This window comes from Cricetulus griseus, chromosome 9 (assembly GCF_003668045.3).
Source record: "Cricetulus griseus strain 17A/GY chromosome 9, alternate assembly CriGri-PICRH-1.0, whole genome shotgun sequence".
Lineage (NCBI taxonomy): Eukaryota > Metazoa > Chordata > Mammalia > Rodentia > Cricetidae > Cricetulus > Cricetulus griseus.
Genome location: NC_048602.1, coordinates 27,149,963 through 27,169,807, shown reverse-complemented (window position 1 = coordinate 27,169,807; position 19,845 = coordinate 27,149,963). Strand labels below are relative to the sequence as shown.

Here is a 19,845-nt window from a genome sequence, read left to right as displayed (position 1 = left end):
TTTAAGAATTGCTGTGCACATATCTGTTGTGTGTTTGTGTAGTTTGTGTACATGTTCTCTGTGGTGCTTAACTCTTTGTATCACAAAATATGATGGGGTTTTACTTGGTTTTGGAGACAGGGTCTTATGTAGCTCAGGCAGACCTCGAACTCATAGCTGAGGAGGGCCTAGAACTGCTGCTCCTTCTGCCTCCCGCTCCCTAATGCCCAGGTGCAGGCGTGCACCACCAGGCAAGCTGGGGATTAGAACTCAGAGCCTCTGCATGTTGGATGGGCGTTCCGCTGACTGCACTCATCCCTGGCTCCATTTTAAAATTATTATTTAAGGTATTTTTTTCTTTAATTTATACGTGTGTGCACACCTATGTGAACGAGCGCCACAGGGGTGTGGGTGCCCGCAGAAGCCAGAGAAGGGTGTCAGATCCCCTGGAGTTGAAGTTACAGGTGGATGCAAGCTGCCCAGTAGATGCTGGGAACAGAAGTTAGGCTTTTCAGGGTTGCGCTGGCTCTCAACTGCTGTGCTGTCTCTCCAGCCCCTCCCCCAAGCCCATTTTGACTGGTGTGTGTGACTAGATGACTACAACCTTTTGGGTGGCCCCATGTGCCACGAGATGCTGCTGCTCCGTTAAGTGCTGGCGTGTGTCACACCAAGTGTATGTGTGTATGTGTGTGTGTGGTGTCTGGGTGTGGCTGTGGGTTTCTGAACTTTCGGGAGTTGTGAGTCACTTCTGTGGAGGTTGTGTGGTGTGTCCTGGTGTGTTGGGCTCCATCTCCGGTCTGTCTCGGGGTGCTCTGTGGTGTCTGGGTGTGGTGGATTGTAGGTGTGTACCACGGAGTGCAAACGGTTGCAAAGTCACAACCTATTGTGTGTCAGAGTGTGTCTTTGCCCGCGCGCGCGGATGGATTCTTCTTCCTTGCCTGGGGCCACAAGACACACCCCAGCCCCTCCTTAGTCTCAGAAGGGGATGGGATGGGTAGCCTCCCCCTACCCAGGGACCTCCCCGTCCCTCCCCGCCCTGCCCTGCTGCAGTTACCACTCCCCAGAGGGCACAGGGCTAGGCTGTGCCTTCCAGCAAAAGTCCCAGAGTGAGCAGAACGGGCCTCCAGCCTGGAAGCCAAGCTGGCTGCCATTTGCGTACTGAGAGGTGGGGGACCCTGGGCAGGAAGCTGGCTGAGCCCCAAGACTTCAGGGGCCATGGGCGGGGAGCTGTTGACTGGCCTGGGGGCCCTGCGACGGAGAAAGCGCCTGCTGGAGCAGGAGAAGAGGGTGGCCGGCTGGGCGCTGGTGCTGGCGGGAACCGGTATCGGCCTTATGGTGCTGCATGCTGAGATGTTGTGGTTCTTGGGCTGCAAGGTGAGCGGAGCCCTTCCACAGAGCGGGAAAGCGGGCAGGGACCCCCGGTGTGAGGGAGGAGGGCTTGTCTTACAGTCCTAGGTCTAGGTCTCGGGGCTGATACTGCTTAAGGTGTGAGGGAGAAGGGCTGAGCTGAGGTCTGGACCCCCCCTGGATCTGAGGGAGGAGGAAGCTAGGGTTTGGACCCCTGGGTGTGAGGGAAGAGAGCTAAGGGCTTGTACCTCTGGGTGAGAGAATGGAGGGCTGGTCTTTCAGGCCAAGTCTAAAGGAGGAGGCTCTCGGTCTTACACTTTTTAAGGTCTGAGGGAGGAGGGCTGAGGTCTGTACCCCTCAATCTGAAGGAAGAAGGTTGGGGTCTTGAAATCCTAGGGCTGAGGGCTGAGGTCTGCACCCCTCAAACTGAAGGAAGAAGGTTGGGGTCTTGAAATCCTAGGGCTGAGGGCTGAGGTCTGCACCCCTCAATCTGAAGGAAGAAGGTTGGGGTCTTGAAATCCTAGGGCTGAGGGCTGAGGTCTGCACCCCTCAATCTGAAGGAAGAAGGTTGGGGTCTTGAAATCCTAGGGCTGAGGGCTGAGGTCTGCACCCCTCAAACTGAAGGAAGAAGGTTGGGGTCTTGAAATCCTAGGGCTGAGGGCTGAGGGCTGCACTCCTCAATCTGAAGGAAGAAGGTTGGGGTCTTGAAATCCTAGGTCTGAGGGCTGAGGTCTGCACCCCTCAGTCTGAAGGAAGAAGGTTGGGGTCTTGAAATCTGAGGGCTGAGGGCTGAGGTCTGGACCCCTCCGTCTGAGGGAGGAGTTGGGGTCTTGCAACCCTAGGGCTGAGGGCTGAGGTCTGCACCCCTCAATCTGAAGGAATAAGGTTGGGGTCTTGAAATCCTAGGGCTGAGGGCTGAGGTCTGGACCCCTCAATCTGAAGGAAGAAGGTTGGGGTCTTGAAATCTGAGGGCTGAGGGCTGAGGTCTGGACCCCTCAGTCTGAGGAGGAGTTGGGGTCTTGCAACCCTAGGTCTGAGGGAGGAAGGCTGAGGTCTTGCAATCTTGGGTCTGAGGGAGGAGGGTCCAACTGCCCAGACCTGAGCTAGTGTGATCCACCCTAATGCCTCCCACAGCCCTCCTCATACGGAAGGGAAACGGTTCCCTGTGTCAGTCTTCAGGTGTTATCAGACTACTGGGTGGTCCGGGCCTTGTTGAGGCCAGTGCAAGGCTGACCCTTGATAGCCCAGCTCTGGTGAAGGGAGGGGGAGAAGTTGTTATGAGGCGGTGTCTCCATGCTCCTTATCTAGCCTTTACTGTTTACCCAGTGCCACCAGGCAGTGCCCCGGGGTAACCGACGAAGGAGAAGGTGGGAAGTGGGACCTCCACCCCCACCCCACCCCACTACACAGAGGCTTGAGTTCCCCCTGAATGCACCCGGTGCATACATTTGCCAGACGGTGGATGACGGTGGTTTGAACTCCTAGTCGCTGGGGAACAGGAGGCTGGGGGTTGAGACCCAAGAGTGATAGTCTCGCCAGGCATGGTGGTGGCACACTGTGGTCCAAGCACTGGGGACATGGAGGCAAGGCAATCAGCAGGTCAAAGCCAGCCTGGGTGGGCAATGTACTGAGTTGGAGGCCAGCCTGGGCTACACAAGACCTTATCTCAAAAAAAAAAAAAAAAAAAAAAAAAAGCAAAAGATTAAAAACAAAACTCCAAGAGAACTGGAAGACTTGGGGGATGGGGAGAACACATTGGAGAGAGCCGTCCGTCAGTCTGTGGAGGACCAGGGAGTACAGGTGGGGCTGGGACAGGCCTTAGCAAGCCCCTGGGACAGTCCCACCTTGGTCAGGCTTGTGGCATAAGAGAGATGGAGGACAAGGGTTGAGTCTGTGGCTTGAGGAGGAAACACTTGCTCGACAGGAAAGTCGAGGCAGGGGCTGTGGACGTGGTCTGCCAGTGCCAGCCTGTATTTGAGGATTAGGGGTAGCGGGGTTAGCAGCTGTAAAAGTGCCTGGCAGCCACATGGAGGGTCAGGGCAGGCCAGCTTCCTTCAGCCAAGTGGCCAAGGAGAGGGCAGTCACTTCGAGGGGGTGGGGCCGATGAGAGCCATGCCAACAGGAAACATGGCTGGGGCCTGCCCGGCGCTCCCACGATCCAGGGCCGCACCCAGCACCTAGCAGGGGAGGTGGGGACCTGGGAGTCCTGGCAGATGGGAAGAAACAGGGGAGGTCTTCCTTCCCCGAGACCTGCCCTCATCCTTCTCATCTCCCGTTTCTTCTTCATCACCTGCCCAGCCCCTTTCCTCCAACTGTGAGGGAATCTGAGCCTCAGTTTCCCCATCTGTTCGCAAACATGTGTTTGTGTTTTATGTGCATCTTGGGGTTACAGACGGTTGTGAGCCGCCATGTGGGTGCTGGGGATTGAACCCGGGTCCTCTGGAAGAGCAGCCAGTGCTCTTAACCGCTGAGCCATCCCTCCAGCCATGCCCATCTATCTGTTCAAATATGCGGCCATAAGCATCCGCCCAGTTCTTCCTACCTTTGTTTGTTTGTGACAAGGTCTCTGGCAGCTCAGGCTGGCATTGAACCGACTATGCTCCCTTCCAAGGGCCACCTCATGGCACTCATATCCCCTCCATCTCAAGCCAACAAGCTTATTGTGACAGAATGAAGACACCTGCTCCTCAGGAGGCGGGCCAGGCGCCAAGACTGGGGAGGAAGGGACAGAGAGCTCTTTGGACGAGGTGAGGTGGAGAGGATGGGATGGACAGAGACGCCAGGAGATAAAGAGACACCGAGGGAAAGGCGAACAGCGACAGACCACACAGTAAGGGGCAGAGACGGAGCCACAAGGACAGAGAGGGCTCCAGAGCCACTGAGAAACCCCAGTTGGAGAGTTGCACGCCAGCAGGATACAGAAAAGCCATACAAAAGCCAGCTGTAGCGGCGCACGCCTTTAATCCAGCACTCAGGAGGCAGAGGCAGGTGCATCTCTGTGAGTTCAAGGCCAGCCTGGTCTCTACAATGAGTTCCAAGAGCTACATAGTGAAACCCTGTCTGGGGAAAAAAAAATGCCCAACAGACATACCCCTGCCACCAGGACCGTGCGGTAGAATAAAACTTCTGGGTTCAATTCCCATCACTGGGCACATGGGCTGGATCTTTTTCTAGACATCACATGTATACACAAATGAGGAACCACTTTTCATAGGGAAAGGGAAAGAATATGAGTTTCAAGACACCCCTCCCCCGCCCCCTCGAGAGAGTTAAGTGGAGGAGGGTTCGGGGGACTGGCTGGTTGGAGACTACTAGATAGGTTCCCCTTGAGGAACTAGAGGGTTCTGCACTTGGGTGATGTCGAGGCAGAAGGATTAGGAGTTTGAAGTGATCCTAAGCTGAGAAACGAGTGAGACTGTGAGACCCTGTCACAAAACAAAATATTTAATACTCAGAGGGAAGTCAGACTCCCCAGTGGGGCATCGGAAAGTGAAATTGTGGGCAAGTGGCTGGTGCCTGATGGGACAGGGGCCCCGACAGACTGAAAAACTGATTGGGGAGCCTGGAAAGGATGAAGGGGGAGGGGAAGGCTTGACAACAGTGCCATTGTTCAGGCCCGGGTGGGGGGAAGCCCCCAGGGGCAGGAAACTGGCCCTCTTCCCCTGCTCAGAGGCGGGGTGCTGGCCCAGGCCCAGCCAGGGAAGCTGGTAGCAGGCTGGGGAGAAACAGGTGCAGGGTCGAGGGCAGGGGGAGCCAGGGAACCCCTGCCCTGGGGAGGTGTCGTCTCCCTGTGGGCATCATCCATCTCAGGGACCTCTGCAACTCTCATCCCTGGTTCTCTAAATCCTTCCTCCCTGGATTTAGATTCCCCCCAAGGCATTGCCACACAAAGAGAGGAAGAAAAAAAAGCTTCTGGTGGTTTTTGTAGGCCCTGAACTTCCGCCCACCGCATGTGTGTGTGCCCTGGGCTTACAGCCAGGGGAAGTGGTGGGAGAGGGGGGAAGAAGGGGCTCAAAGAGCAGGTAGGGGGCCCCTCTGGGAGCTGGGGTTGGGGGGGTCTCAGGGATTCATTCCCCAGATGAGTACAGGGAAGGGCGTCACTTTGCTATAGGAGACTGAGTGACAATTTAGCCTTTTCTGGAATTGGGGTTTGGGGCCCAAGCCCTGCTGCTTGCTGGGGAGGGAAGGAGCGTTCTGGGGGGGGGCGGATGTCTTATTCTAGACATCAAATGTCTACACAAATGAGGAGCTGCTTTTCTTAGGGAAAGGGAAAGAATGTGAGTTTCACAGCCCCCGGGTGGCGGCGGCCGGTGGAGAATAGGGAGACTGTCTTGAGACATGGCTGTGTGGATGGCGACCGGTTGAGGCAGGGTTTTGTTATATAAACCCAGGCAGACACAAAACTAGACCCCGTCCTGTCTCAGCCTCCCGAGGGCCGGGGTCGTAAGCACAGCCCCCACACTAGACTCAAGAATGGCTTTGGGATGTCCTGTTAGGAAGAACTGGTTTGGGGGTCAGAACATTAGGAATGGAGAAAGATGACCTTTCTGAAAGAGGGAAGGGGGGGGGCGGACAGGCTGGAGGCTCGGGCTCACCTTCTTTTGTCCTCCCTGCAGTGGGTGCTGTACCTGCTCCTGGTGAAGTGTTTGATCACCCTGTCCACTGTCTTCCTGCTCTGCCTTATTGTGGCCTTCCACTCCAAGGAGGTCCAGGTAAGTCGGGTGCTACCCCTCCAAGCATCCACCTCCTTCTCCTGCCGCGAGATGCATATGTCTGCATCCTTGCCCCCTGGGGTGGGATGAAGCACAGACAGACAGACAGACGGACGGATGGACGGACAGACGGATCGCTGGACAGAAAGACAGACAGAAAGACAGACAGACAGAGTCAGACCAGCGGGCAGGCAGGCAAACAGACATACAGACAGACAGGCGGGCGGGCAGTCAGGCAGACAGACAGACCAGCAGACAGGCAGGCGGGCAGACACACAGACAGACAGACCGGCAGACAGGCAGGCAGGCGGGCTGGCAGGCAGGCAGATTCTGTTGGGGTATCTGATCCATGCCGCATCTATAACCCCATGCTTCTTGCCCACGTAAGGATGGTGACAGTGCCTGCCCTTCCAGCTCCCAAGTCCCCAAACCCCTTGCTTTTTGTCCTTTAGTATTTTTGGTGCTGGGGATTAAAGCCAGGACCTTGTACATGTTGACAAATGAGCCACGCCCCCAGCCCCTCACTGGGGGATTCTAGGCAGGGGCTCTACCACTGAGCCACACCCCAGCCCCTCACTGGGGGATTCTAGGCAGGGGCTCTACCACTGAGCCACACCCCCAGCCCCTCACTGGGGGATTCTAGGCAGGGGCTCTACCGCTGAGCCACACCCCAGCCCCTCACTGGGGGATTCTAGGCAGGGGCTCTACCACTGAGCCACACCTCCATATCTCTGCCCTTTGTTCTGTATCCCCGCCTATTGCACTCCAAGTCACCTAACACATCATCCCACATAGTGGCAGCCCCTGAAGTCTCCACTTCTGTGCTGCTTTTCCTTCCTCGAGACTCAGTGACTCTTCGTAGCCATCCTTGAGTTCTGGTCTCTGTGAGATGTAATCCATTTCGTTTCCCCAGATCCCATATAAAATAGTGACTCTCGGCCATGCACAGTAACATGCTGGGAGGCACTTGGCTAAAAATACACATTCTTTGGACCTGTGTGATGGCTCAGCGAGCCAACTCCAAGCCCTATGACCTGAGTTTGATTCCTAAAACCCACAAGGTAGAAGGAGAGAATTGACTCACATAAATTATCTTCTGACCTTCACATGTGTGCCCACATGAACAAACAAGTTAAAAATTTTAAGTACTCACTGTTATTACACACATTAATAACAGTTGTAGAGAAGTTAGGAATGTAACTTAGTGGGTAGACCCCCTGCCTAGAATCCCTCAGTGAGGGGCTGGGGCACTCTGGGCCCACTGTACCATTGCCCTGTTGTGAGACCCTGGCCTCAGTTTCCAGAATTGTAAATTGGAAGTGCTAGTGCATGAATCTCCCTCTGTATGAGCATTTATTGAGTCACATGTACAGGGGTCAGAGCAGTCCTGGACCACCCAAAGTGCTGTATAAATGGAACCAGGCATCGCCCTCCTGTAGTCCCAGCACTTGGGAGCTGGAGGCAAGAGGAACACGAATTTGAGCCCAGCCTTGGCTGTAAATTACGTGTGTGTGTGTGTGTGTGTGTGTGTGTGTGTGTGCGCGCGCGCGTGTGTGCGCGTGCCACAGTGTGCATGTGGCGGTTCCCGCACAACTCTGTAGAGGAATCAGTCTGTCCTTCTACAACAGTGGGTACCGATGGAACTCGCTAACTCGGGCTTGGTGACAAGTGCCCTTACTCACTGGCCCTGACTGTCGTTTCTGCCAGGGTCGTTACTCCAGAGCCATAGCGGTGGGAGAGCCCCCGGGGGTGGGAACATATCCCTGGGAGGCAGACGGCTCTGTCCCATTCACTACAAACCCGTGGGGGTCTAGAACTTGCCAGTGCACACAGTAGGCACTCAATTCGTGCACGAGGGGAGCACCTTTCGGGAGGTGAGCCAGAACCAGCCAGGCGAGCCTGAGAGAGTGGAGAGGACAGAGCAAAAGGCTGCTGGCCTGGGCTCCCTCCTGCCCGCGCTGCCCCACCCGCAGCTCCCCTGCGCTCTCTCTCCGCAGCCCTACGCCCCGCGCGGTTATCTCTATCCTTTCCAGGCCCAGGGCGTCCCCCACACCTTATCTCGGGGCGCAGGCCGGGCGCAGGCGGGCGGGCGGGCGGGCGTGCCACGGCCTGCCCTGCACCTGACCCTCTCTGTCCCCGCGTCTGCCCCTTCCCGGCAGCTGTTCATGACCGACAACGGGCTCCGGGACTGGCGGGTGGCGCTGACCCGGCGGCAGGTGGCGCAGATCCTGTTGGAGCTGCTGGTGTGCGGGGTGCACCCGGTGCCCCTGCGGAGCCCGCACTGCATCCGGGCGGGGGAGGCCGCCGAAGCGCAGCCCTGGCCGAGCTTCCTGGGCGAGGGCGAGGCTCTGCTGTCCCTGGCCATGCTGCTGCGTCTCTACCTCGTGCCCCGCGCCGTGCTGCTGCGCAGCGGCGTCCTGCTCAACGCGTCCTACCGCAGCATCGGAGCGCTCAACCAAGTCCGCTTCCGCCACTGGTTCGTGGCCAAGCTCTACATGAACACGCACCCGGGGCGCCTGCTGCTGGGCCTCACGCTCGGCCTCTGGCTCACCACAGCATGGGTGCTGTCTGTGGCTGAGAGGTGAGGGGCCTGGAACACGGGGAGGGGACCTCAGGGCCTGCAAGGCTGCGGGCCAGCCAACACCAACCAGCAGGGCAGGCTCACACTTTCCGTCCTTCTTGGCTGGGAAATCCCACGCCCTCCTAGTAGGTCGTTCCCCCCCAATCCTCTGGGCCACCTACAAAACACACACACACACACACACACACACACACACACACACACACACAGAGGCATACACACAGACACACACACAGACACACACACACAGACACAGACACACACAGACACAGACACACACACACACACAGACACACAGACACACACAGACACAGACACACAGACACACACACACACAGACACACAGACACACACACACAGACACACACACAAAGACACACAGAGGCATACACACACACACACACACACACAGATACAGACACACACACACAGACACAGACACACACACACACACACACACAGACACACAGACACACACAGACACAGACACACAGACACACACACACAGACACACAGACACACACACAAAGACACACAGAGGCATACACACACACACACACACACAGATACAGACACACACACACAGACACAGACACACACACACACACACACACAGACACACAGACACAGACACACAGACACACACACACAGACACACAGACACACACACACACAGACACACACACACAGACACACACACACACAGACACACAGACAACACACACACACACACACACACAGATACAGACACACACACACACACACACACACACACACACACACACACACACACACACCACACACAGACAGCCCCTAGGCAACCCCACCCTCTGGCTCCCATACTGAGTTCAGATTAAGACTCTGGGCCAATCCTAAGTAACTACCTTGTGGAAAAAGAGCAGCTTTTCCAAATTAGCAGGTACAGTAAGTGCCTGCTGCGATTGGAAGGCAGACATTTGGAACCACTTTGCAGAGGAATTCCCTGCAGTCCCCTAGCTGTTGCTTAGCAACTGTAAACAGATGGGGGCTGCGACTGCGACTAGTCTCCTTTACAGAGAAATCCAGCCTGTGGCCTGAGAGCTGGCAACGGGGCCTTGTGGCAAAGGCAGGTTTTTTCAGCCTAGCAAAGCCAAACCTTTGGAGCCCAGGCTAGGCCCAGCTCTCCACCCTAGTGCCTCAACCTCCCAAATGTTGGTGCCACTGTGCCCTGCTCCAGACAAGCCTTTCTTTCTTTCCTTTCCTTTGCCTTTTTTTTTTTTTTTTAAGAGAGGTCAATCATAAACGTGTGTGAGTTCAAGGCCAGCCTGGTCTACAGAGCCAGTTCCGGGATAGCCAGGGCTTTCCACAGAGAAACCCTGTCTCAAAAACAAAACAAAAACAAACAAACAACAAAGGAGAGAGATCAATCATTTTGATCCTGATCTATGACTTGAAGGCCGGGTAGCCTCTTTGTGGCTGTTAGATAAAGTCATTGCGTCCTCTGGCCAGTGAACTTCCAGCTGGCTCTTCTTGCTTAAGCCCTCATTCACAAACTCAGCGTCTAGCAGCCCTGGTTGCCTAGCTGAGCCCAGACAGGCTCTAGCACAGCAGTTCTCGGCTTTTCTAACCCTTCCATCCTTTAATACAGTTCCTCAAGTTGTGGTGATTCCCAACCATAAAATTTTTATTGCTATTTCATAACTGTAGTTTTGCTACTGTTATGTGCCATAATGAAAATGTCCGATAAGTGACCTCCGTGAAAGGGTCGTTCGGTCCTCCCAAGGGGCCTCGACGCACAGGTTAAGAATCACTGCTAGATTTGGATAGTGGACCTGGACTTCTACTCTGCAACCCGGAGTGGTTGAGCATCTGAGCCAGGTCATGCGGCAGACAAAAAAAAAAAACAAAAAACAAAAAAACAAAAAACCAGCATTTCTGACTTTCATCCAAGTGCTTCTTTGGATTAAGAGTGGGAGGTAACCAGACAGTGGTGGCACAGGCCTTTAATCCCAGCACTCGGGAGGCAGAGGCAGGCGGATCTCTGTGAGTTCGAGGCCAGCCTGGTCTCCAGAGCGAGTGCCAGGATAGGCTCCAAAGCTACACAGAGAAACACTGTCTTGAAAAAGTACAAAAAAAAAAAAAAAGAGTGGGGATGTAAGAGAGGGAGTATTGGGGGTCACGCCAGCACCCCCAGGCTGGGGTCTCAGAACTAATTCCCCTTTGCCTATAGGCAGGCCGTCAATGCCACGGGGCACCTCACAGACACACTGTGGCTGATCCCTATCACGTTCCTGACCATCGGCTATGGGGACGTGGTACCCGGCACCATATGGGGCAAGATTGTCTGCCTGTGCACCGGAGTCATGGTGAGTGCTGCCCCCAGACCCTCTCACTGCCCACTGCTTAACCTCATGGCTCAGGAAACCATGGGCCAACCTAGGCCGTCTTGGACATCCGTGAAGAAAGTGGGTGTCTGGACACTCCCACAGCCTCGTTCTTTATTCAAGACCCAGATATCCAATGCCATTTTGCTTTCTTCTCCATCCTTCTCTTCCTCTCCCTCCCTCCCTCCCTTGCTTCTCCTCCTCCTCCTCCTCTAAGTTAGGGTTTTGCTAAGTTCCCCAGGCTAGCCTTAACCTCCCTACACATTCCTGGCTGGCCTCAAACCCTCAGTCCTCAGCCTTCAGCCTTCAGCACGCTGGATACTACAAACGACCCGTTCTTCTCTCCGAGACCATTACCTCTTTAGTCCTTCCTGGATCCCAGGTTTCAATTTCCTCAGACCCAGGCCCCGATTTCCCAGCCCTGTTTTCTTCCTGAGTCAAGGGATCCAGTCTCCTGTCCCCCCCTGCAAGGTACAGAGTCATCACCCGGAGTTATGTTTGGGGGAACCAAGCTTCATAGAGTCAAGCCTCACTCTGTCCTTTGCTCACTGGGGAGTCAAACAAACCAAACCGCATGATGTGTCTGGGCCTCGGTGTCCCTGTCTGTAAAGTGGGTGGGTGCCAGTCCCAGCATCCTCCCTGTGGGATTGTTGAGGGTTCAAACACAGGAAATGCTCAATAAATGCCCACGGGGAGGAGATGACAGTTTGCTGTAACTGAACCTACCCATCTGTTCTGACCCCAGTTCCTGAGCGCTCCATGAGGAAGTGGGGGGTTGGGGGACAGTTGCTTTAACGGATTCCCCAGCATTTGGCTGCCCCCTCCCTACCTTAGGAGCCCACCAGGCAGCAGCAGAAGCTCTAGCCCCAGTCACTACTTCCTACCACAGAGCCTCCCCCACCCCACTCCTCTCACCCAGCTCCTTCCTTCAGGGCCCAGCTCCAAGTGCCTTGGTGTAGGCTTTCCCACAGGGGGCCTAAGCCGCCAGCTCCCTGCTCCGATGCTGCCCCAGGACACGTGTCTATGGGTGACTGATGGTGTGGCAGACGAGTGTGATACCCACACAGTAGTGAGGCTTTGGGTCAGAGGAAAAGCCAGAAAAATATGCCCAAGGGTCGGGAGCCTCGGGGCTGCATCTTTGGGCAGAAAGAAAACCTGGAACTATGTGAAATGAGACAACTAGACTCTACTATTTTAAAATTATATTTAATGATTTATTTGGGAGGGTTCGCCTGTCAGGGCATTCATGTCCAGGTCAAAGGACTACTTTTGGGGGAATGGGTTCTCTTTCCACCATGAGGGTTCTGGGGTTTGGACTCAGATCATCAGGCTTAGTGGCAAGTGCCTTGTACCCCCTGAGCCATCTCACTGGCTCTCTTTTGGGGATTGTTTTTTTTTCTTGGAAGGAGTGGACAAAGCGCTCATGTAGCCCAGGCTGGCCTCAAACCTGCCATGGAACAGAGGCTGATCCTCCTGCCTCAGCACAGTCTCCTCGTCCCCCTGGTAGGGGTCTACAGGTGTGTGTCACAAAGCTTGTCTCTGTAACAGACTGCTCCTCTGCCAATCTCTGCTCTGACACTGCGCAGGTGGCAACTGGTAGCATTTACACAGACACTTGGTGTGTGGGGGGAACATATTTGTTTTCTAAAGAGGTAGTCCTCTCCTCTTCCAATGAGCCAGCTAAGGAAAGAGGCATTCAAGCTGGGGGGAGGTGTCGAGTGGGTTATGCCTGTGACCCCAAAACCAGAGAGGCAGAGGCTGGAGGATTGATGCAGCTTTGGGGTTAGCCTGGGCTACATAGAGTGCCTCTGTTCACATCCCCAAACAATCAGGGCTGGGAGTTTGACTTTTCCAGCATGCATGAAGACCTGGGTTAGGTGCCCAGTATGGTATTAACTGGGCACAGTGAGAAGTGCTTGCAATTGCAGCCCTTTGGAGTCGGAGGCAGGAGGATCAGAGGTCATCCTTGGTTACATAGCGAATTCAAGGCCACCCTGAGAGATGGTGGGATGCCCTCTGTGGTTGTGAGATGACCAGGGGGAGCTGGTGACATACAGCTGACCCGCAGAGTCCCACAGCCTTACATGCCTTGCTTGGTGTGCTCACAGGGAGTCTGTTGCACGGCCCTGCTTGTGGCCGTGGTGGCCCGGAAACTGGAGTTTAACAAGGCGGAGAAACATGTACACAACTTTATGATGGACATCCATTATGCCAAAGAGGTGAGGCTGGGGGCTGGGTGTTGGGGACCTAAAAAGTTCCTTTAGGGAATATCTTAAGACCCAACCTCCGGTTTCAGTGAACAGAGCACCCAGGAGCTCCGGTCTACAATGCGAGCAAGTCTGCTATTGTATAGCATGGCCTCAGTGTAGAATGCCTCCTAGTTTGCATCTCTACAGAACTAAGCATTTGAATAGGCCTGCACCTGGGCTGGAGGTTAGGTGTGTGAGTAACAAGTGAGGGCAGAGAGTTAGGAGCGACCTGGCAGAGAGAGGGGTCAGAAGGAGAGAAATGGCCTCCTCATGGCCATGGAAGCATGGTTAGGAAACAGCCAAGAAGATGCTAAGTAAACAAGAGACTCCAGTTTTGCAGCATGGAACTGAGAGCTCTCTAAAGATGACAAGATGCCTGTGTTTGGTCTTTATCGCCGCTGGTTTGCTAGGAGGTTCCAAGTCCACGCTCCCCCAACTCAGGCTGAACCTCATGGCTACCGTGGCTTGGAGCTGAGACTGGCCGGGCCACGACAGCTGGGCACCCAGACTGGGGCTGTAGCTCGGTGGTTAGAACACTTGCCTAGGGTGCATAGGATCCTGGGTTCGACTCCCAGCAAGCACTATGTAAATGGCACGGTGGTGTAGGCCTGTAATCCCAGAATCCAGAGGTTGGAGGCAGGAGTATGTTCAAAGTCATACTCAGCTGCATAGTGAGTTCAAGTGTAAGACCCCCCGGAAGCTCAGGCCTCCAGGATCTCAGCCCAGGACCGAGGTCACCCCAATCACCAGGCAGATTCAAAAGCATGATGCAAACTGCACGAGGCTTTATTGTTGTTTAATGAGCTAACCCCATGTTAGCTCGGGTCGTTTATCCACCCGCCATGGTGGATGGCTAGGAAAGACAGCTCGAACTGTCTGCATAGAGATTTTATAGGGCAGCGTAAGGGGAGTGTCTAGGGGTACGCATAGGCTTACGCACAGGCTCAGGATTGGTGTGCCTCCAGGCTTGGAGGGCTTGCCCTGTGTTGATTGGCCAACTGGTTGTTATGGCCCATAGGCCCTCCCAGGGTGGTTGCTATGCTTTGTGCGTCATTGCTGTGCGCTTGTCCGTAAAGCACACCCAGAGCCGTAAAGCATAGCGCCACAAGCTAACTTCTGATTGGTTCCTTGCCACAAGGCAGGCATCTGACCTCTTAGTGACCAAGGCAAGGTCAGACAAGCACGTGTTCGGCTGTTACGGCTGCTGAAATGGGGAGCTGGTCCCTTCACAAGGACAACTGGGCTACATGAGACCTGTTTTAAAAAAAAAAAAAAGGCCAATTCCCCTTAAAGCTAGTCATGATGGGTGGTTCATGCCAGTGACCCCAGGAGGATTAGGCAGTAGAATTGAGGCCAACATGGGCTACATAGCAAGACCCTAAGGGAAAAGAAATCCAGCCCCTCTACTCTAAGCCAGGTCTTTCAGAATCCCAGCAACCCCTCTTCACTGACACTGTGCCCCCCCAAATCAGATGAAGGAGTCGGCTGCACGGCTCCTGCAGGAAGCCTGGATGTACTACAAGCACACTCGCAGGAAGGACTCTCGAGCTGCCCGAAGGCATCAACGCAAGTTGCTGGCCGCCATCTACACGTGAGGGTCTCTGTCTGTGTCCCTGTCACCGCTCTGCATGGCTCTTGTGTGCATGCCCTGGCCTGTCCACCAAGACCTGATTTCCACTCGGTGTCGGTGGCCCTGGATTCCCAGATTTGACCCCTTTGTGCTCTGCTCCCCTCACCCCTCCTCTCTGACGTAACCAGGGACCAGGGTTAGAATTGAACCCACCTCCCCACAGGTTCCGCCAGGTACGGCTGAAACACAGGAAGCTCCGGGAACAAGTGAACTCCATGGTGGACATCTCCAAGGTACTGACCACTGGGGCCTTGGGAGGAGGTCGGGGAGGGGGGCAGGGTACAACTGAGGATGGAGGGCAAGGAAATGAAGCCGTGGAGGAAGACTCTCAGACCCAGCCATGGTAGCATAGGCCTGTAGTCCCAACACTGTGGAGGTGGCTACACTGTGAGTTCAAGACCAGCCTGGGCTACCTGAGACCCTATCTCAAAAAAAAAAAAAAACAGGTGGTGGTGGTGTCACACACATTTAATTCCAACACTCAGGAGGCAGAGGCAGGTGGATCTCTGAGTGTAAGGCCAGCCTGGTCTACAGAGTAAGTTCCAGGACAGCCAGATGTTGAAAAGCCAAAACATAAAATAAAATAAATAAGAATAAATAAAAGAGGGAATCACGGCCAAGGGGCTGGAACACATAGGTGTGGGGTAAAGGTTATGGAATGAAGAAAAATGAAAAGCTCCCTGTATACATGTAAGACACTGTCCCCTTTAGACTTGAAGAAAAGCACACAAAGAGCGGCAATGTTTGGTTTCTAATTATCTGTATTACTTACATGTGGACGGATATAAATTTCCCTCCAGGTGCAATTCTTATACAAATAAAACCAGGCAAATTTACAAAGCAGCTCAAACAGTGACCCAACTTAAAAAAAAAAAAAATTAACGGACACTATGACAAGTGATGGCATTGTTTTAATGAAAGCCAGTCCCTGAGCGGTTGTAAAGTGGGTGCCTGGGGGTAGAATGGGTCCCAGGGCTGCTGACGCTCAGCCCTCTTTGCTTCCACCAGCAATGGTGACCTTGTACCCCTTTGGCATGGCTCATGTCGCTCTTATACAGTGGCCTTTCCCTTTTGTCATTAGCCCAGCACTACTCAAACAGACACCCTTGGCACCAAGGCGGTGGTAAACATAGTCGAAGACACAGGTCCCCAAACTACAGGACACGTCAGAGAGAGGGCAGGGTGGCTCGGGTCGAGAGCTCCGGCAGCAGGCTCAGAAGGTCGGGGTTGAGTGTGCTTGCCTGGCATGCATGGTGACCTGGGTTTAGTCCCCAGCCCTCCATAAACCTGACAGGACAAGGCAGGAGGACCAGAGATCCACAGTAATTAGGTCTGAAGGGATGACTCAGCAGCTAAGAGCACTTAGCTGTTCTTACAGAGGACCTGGGTTGGGTTCCCAGCTCCCACATGGCAGCTCACATCTGTCTATTAACTCCAATAACACTGTAAATTAAATCCTAGCCTGCAATACACGAGACTCTACCTCCCCTACAACCACCACCACCAAAGCAAAACAAAACAAAACAAAACAACATGACTCACAGACCCCCCCAAGGATCTCAAGGATCCACTCCAGAATAAATCTGTCTGGGTTTGGAAGCCTGGCATCACCAGTTCCACAAATAATGAATTCGAATGAGCCCATACTTCATTTCAGGACTTCTTCTGGTGGTGCCTCCATTTAGTTCCCTGCTGGGAACTAAATGGAGGGTTCCCATCCCCTGAGGCCTGTTTTGTCCTTTGGCATCTCAGGCTGGCCTCAGACTAACTCGTGTAGCCAAGGACGACCTTGAACTCAAGACCACTGAGTGCTGGGATTGCAGATGGGAATTACCTCGCTGGCTTTAAGTGGCGCTGGGGATCAAACCCACAGCTCTGTGGGTGCCAGATAAGAACTCTACCAACTGAGCTACATTCTACACCTGTCCCTAGGGTTTTCTTGACGTTTATGTGCTCAAGTGTTGTGCCTGCATGTATGAATGTGTACACCTTGTGCCTTTGGATGCCACCAGAGGTCCTGGAACTGGGGTGCTGGGAACTGAACCCAGGTCCTCTGCAAGAGCAGCGAGTACCCTTAACCACTGAACCATCCCTCCATCCCACGCCCCCTGTGGCTTTTAAGAGACTCTTTGTTGTTGTTGTTGTTGTTGTTTTCTTTGTTTGCTTTTGCGAGCGACAGGGTTTCTCTGTGGCTGTGGAGGCTGTCCTGGAACTAGCTCTGTAGACCAGGCTGGCCTCGAACTCACAGAGATCCACCTGTCTCTGCCTCCCGAGCGCTGGGATTAAAGGCCTGCGCCACCAACGCCCCGCTTAAAGATTTATTTTATTTATTTGTTATGTCTTGTGCCTGAGTGCCAGCAGAGAGCACCATATCTCATTCAAGGTGGTTGTGAGCCACCGTGTGGTTGCCGGGAACTGAACTCAGGACCTCTGGAAGAGCAGCCAGTGCTCTTAACCTCTGAGCCATCTCTCCAACCCCTTAAGAGACTCTTAAGCCTAACAACAGCACCTGCCCAGACAGCTGGGGTCTGAGTGGCCCACGGAAGATCAGGTCGTTGATGGCTAGGAGCAGAGAGGCCTTGTCTGTGCCCTGCTGTCCCACTCTGTGGAGCAGACGGGGCGGGGGGGGGGTTGTCCTGCGCCCTCAGTGCTCCCTTCCCGTCCCGCCCAGATGCATATGATACTGTGTGACCTGCAGCTGGGTCTCAGCACCTCCCACCGGGCCCTGGAGAAGAGAATCGACGGGCTGGCGGGAAAGCTGGACGCCCTGACCGAGCTGCTGGGCACCGCCCTGCAGCAGCAACCGCTACCAGAACCCAGCCAGGAAGCCACGTAGCTGGTGAGGGGGCAGGGACTGGGCCAGGAGCGATCCTGAGGATGAAACGGGGGACCTGCGGCCGGTGCCCGTGTATAAGGCCACCCTTTCCCTTGAGCTGTGTCACCTCTTAGGGCTTTGAGTTCAGAGCTGGACTGGCAAAGAAGGGAGCCATTCATTCCTCTGGGCTTCTTAGTCTTGTGTGTGGGGGTGGGGTGCAGGGGATGGAGATGGAACCCGGGGCCTTCTGTATTCCAGGCAGGGGCTCTACCACTCAGCCATACCCCAGCCCCTCACTGGGGGATTCTAGGCAGGGGCTCTACCACTCAGCCATACCCCAGCCCCTCACTGGGGGATTCTAGGCAGGGGCTCTACCACTGAGCCACACCCCAGCCCCTCACTGGGGGATTCTAGGCAGGGGCTCTACCACTGAGCCACACCCCAGCCCCTCACTGGGGGATTCTAGGCAGGGGCTACCACTGAGCCACGCCCCCAGCCCCTCACTGGGGGATTCTAGGCAGGGGCTCTACCACTGAGCCACGCCCCCAGCCCCTCACTGGGGGATTCTAGGCAGGGGCTCTACCACTGAGCCACGCCCCCAGCCCCTCACTGGGGGATTCTAGGCAGGGGCTCTACCACTGAGCCACGCCCCCAGCCCCTCACTGGGGGATTCTAGGCAGGGGCTCTACCACTGAGCCACGCCCCCAGCCCCTCACTGGGGGATTCTAGGCAGGGGCTCTACCACTGAGCCACGCCCCCAGCCCCTCACTGGGGGATTCTAGGCAGGGGCTCTACCACTGAGCCACGCCCCCAGCCCCTCACTGGGGGATTCTAGGCAGGGGCTCTACCACTGAGCCACGCCCCCAGCCCCTCACTGGGGGATTCTAGGCAGGGGCTCTACCACTGAGCCACGCCCCCAGCCCCTCACTGGGGGATTCTAGGCAGGGGCTCTACCACTGAGCCACGCCCCCAGCCCCTCACTGGGGGATTCTAGGCAGGGGCTCTACCACTGAGCCACGCCCCCAGCCCCTCACTGGGGGATTCTAGGCAGGGGCTCTACCACTGAGCCACGCCCCCAGCCCCTCACTGGGGGATTCTAGGCAGGGGCTCTACCACTGAGCCACACCCCCAGCCCCTCACTGGGGGGATTCTAGGCAGGGGCTCACCACTGAGCCACACCCCCAGCCCCTCACTGGAGGATTCTAGGCAGGGGCTCCGCCACTGAGCCACACCCCAGCCCCTCACTGGGGGACTCTAGGCAGGGGCTCCGCCACTGAGTCATGTCCCCTAGCTAGTGGCTTCTGCGCAGGCCTCTGTTCCCATATCCACCTGTGCCCTCCTCTCCTGGGCCTTGGCACCTTTCTGTCTTCCCACCTGCAGCCCCTGCCTCTAACCTACCACCCACCCATCACCCCCTGTGTCTCCAGGACCCACGGCAGAAGAATCGGGCAATGCACCCCAGGACTCAGCTCAAGGAATCCTCCCCGCCACTTGTGACCTAGCCCCATGAATAAAGCGCCTCGAGCTGCCAGGCCCGAGGTGGGCGACTCTCTGGTGGCTGGCGGTGGCCGTGAGGGGACACTGGCTGGGACCTCCAGCCGCAAGGGCACCGTGGCCACCACTAGACACACACACACGCCCATCAGAAGCCCCTTTGCTGGGCTGCTGCTGGGCTCCAGCTCTGTCCGAGGTGGAAGTGCCCGGGGCCAGACTCCGGAGGGCTCCGTGGGGACAGGGGCATCGGGAGCCTGGGGTCCAGGATGCTGGGACACTTCAGTTAACCGCGGGCCGGCCTCGCTGAAGGGACCAGGTCCGAGAGGCGGGAGCCGGTGCCCCCTGGTGGACGCCGTGGAAGACGCCGCTGTCCCGAAATGCAGAGACGGATGTCTGCGGGCCAGGAGGGGGGTGTGCGCCCCTCGCCTGTCCACCGTCATACTTTGTAATAAATGGTAAACGGAGCCCGACTTTGCCGTTTCTTCCCGAACGCCAGGACAGGAAGGCACCCGTCCTGTCCTAAGCTCAGTCTCTCCATCTTCAGACAGCACGGTGGCTCGCCTAGCGTTCTTAGCATCAGGAGCCTGCGCTCGCAGTCGGGCGGTGCACGCCTGTGATCCCAGCACTCGGGAGGCAGAGGCAGGAGGATCTCTGCGAGTTCAAGGCCAGCCTGGT

At 55.7% G+C, this 19,845-nt stretch overlaps 1 protein-coding gene across 1 annotated transcript; it reads left to right on the top strand.

The window, feature by feature from the left end:
* Positions 1 to 446: 446 nt before the first annotated feature.
* Positions 447 to 19,635, top strand: Kcnn4 (potassium calcium-activated channel subfamily N member 4). Its single transcript, XM_027431145.2, has 9 exons — positions 447 to 1,353; positions 5,943 to 6,038; positions 8,198 to 8,619; positions 10,829 to 10,964; positions 13,091 to 13,201; positions 14,704 to 14,822; positions 15,025 to 15,094; positions 17,533 to 17,700; positions 19,104 to 19,635. The coding sequence occupies exons 1-8, from the start codon at positions 1,195 to 1,197 to the stop codon at positions 17,695 to 17,697; spliced, it is 1,278 nt and encodes a 425-aa protein (XP_027286946.1). The 5' UTR covers positions 447 to 1,194; the 3' UTR covers positions 17,698 to 17,700; positions 19,104 to 19,635.
* Positions 19,636 to 19,845: the final 210 nt, after the last annotated feature.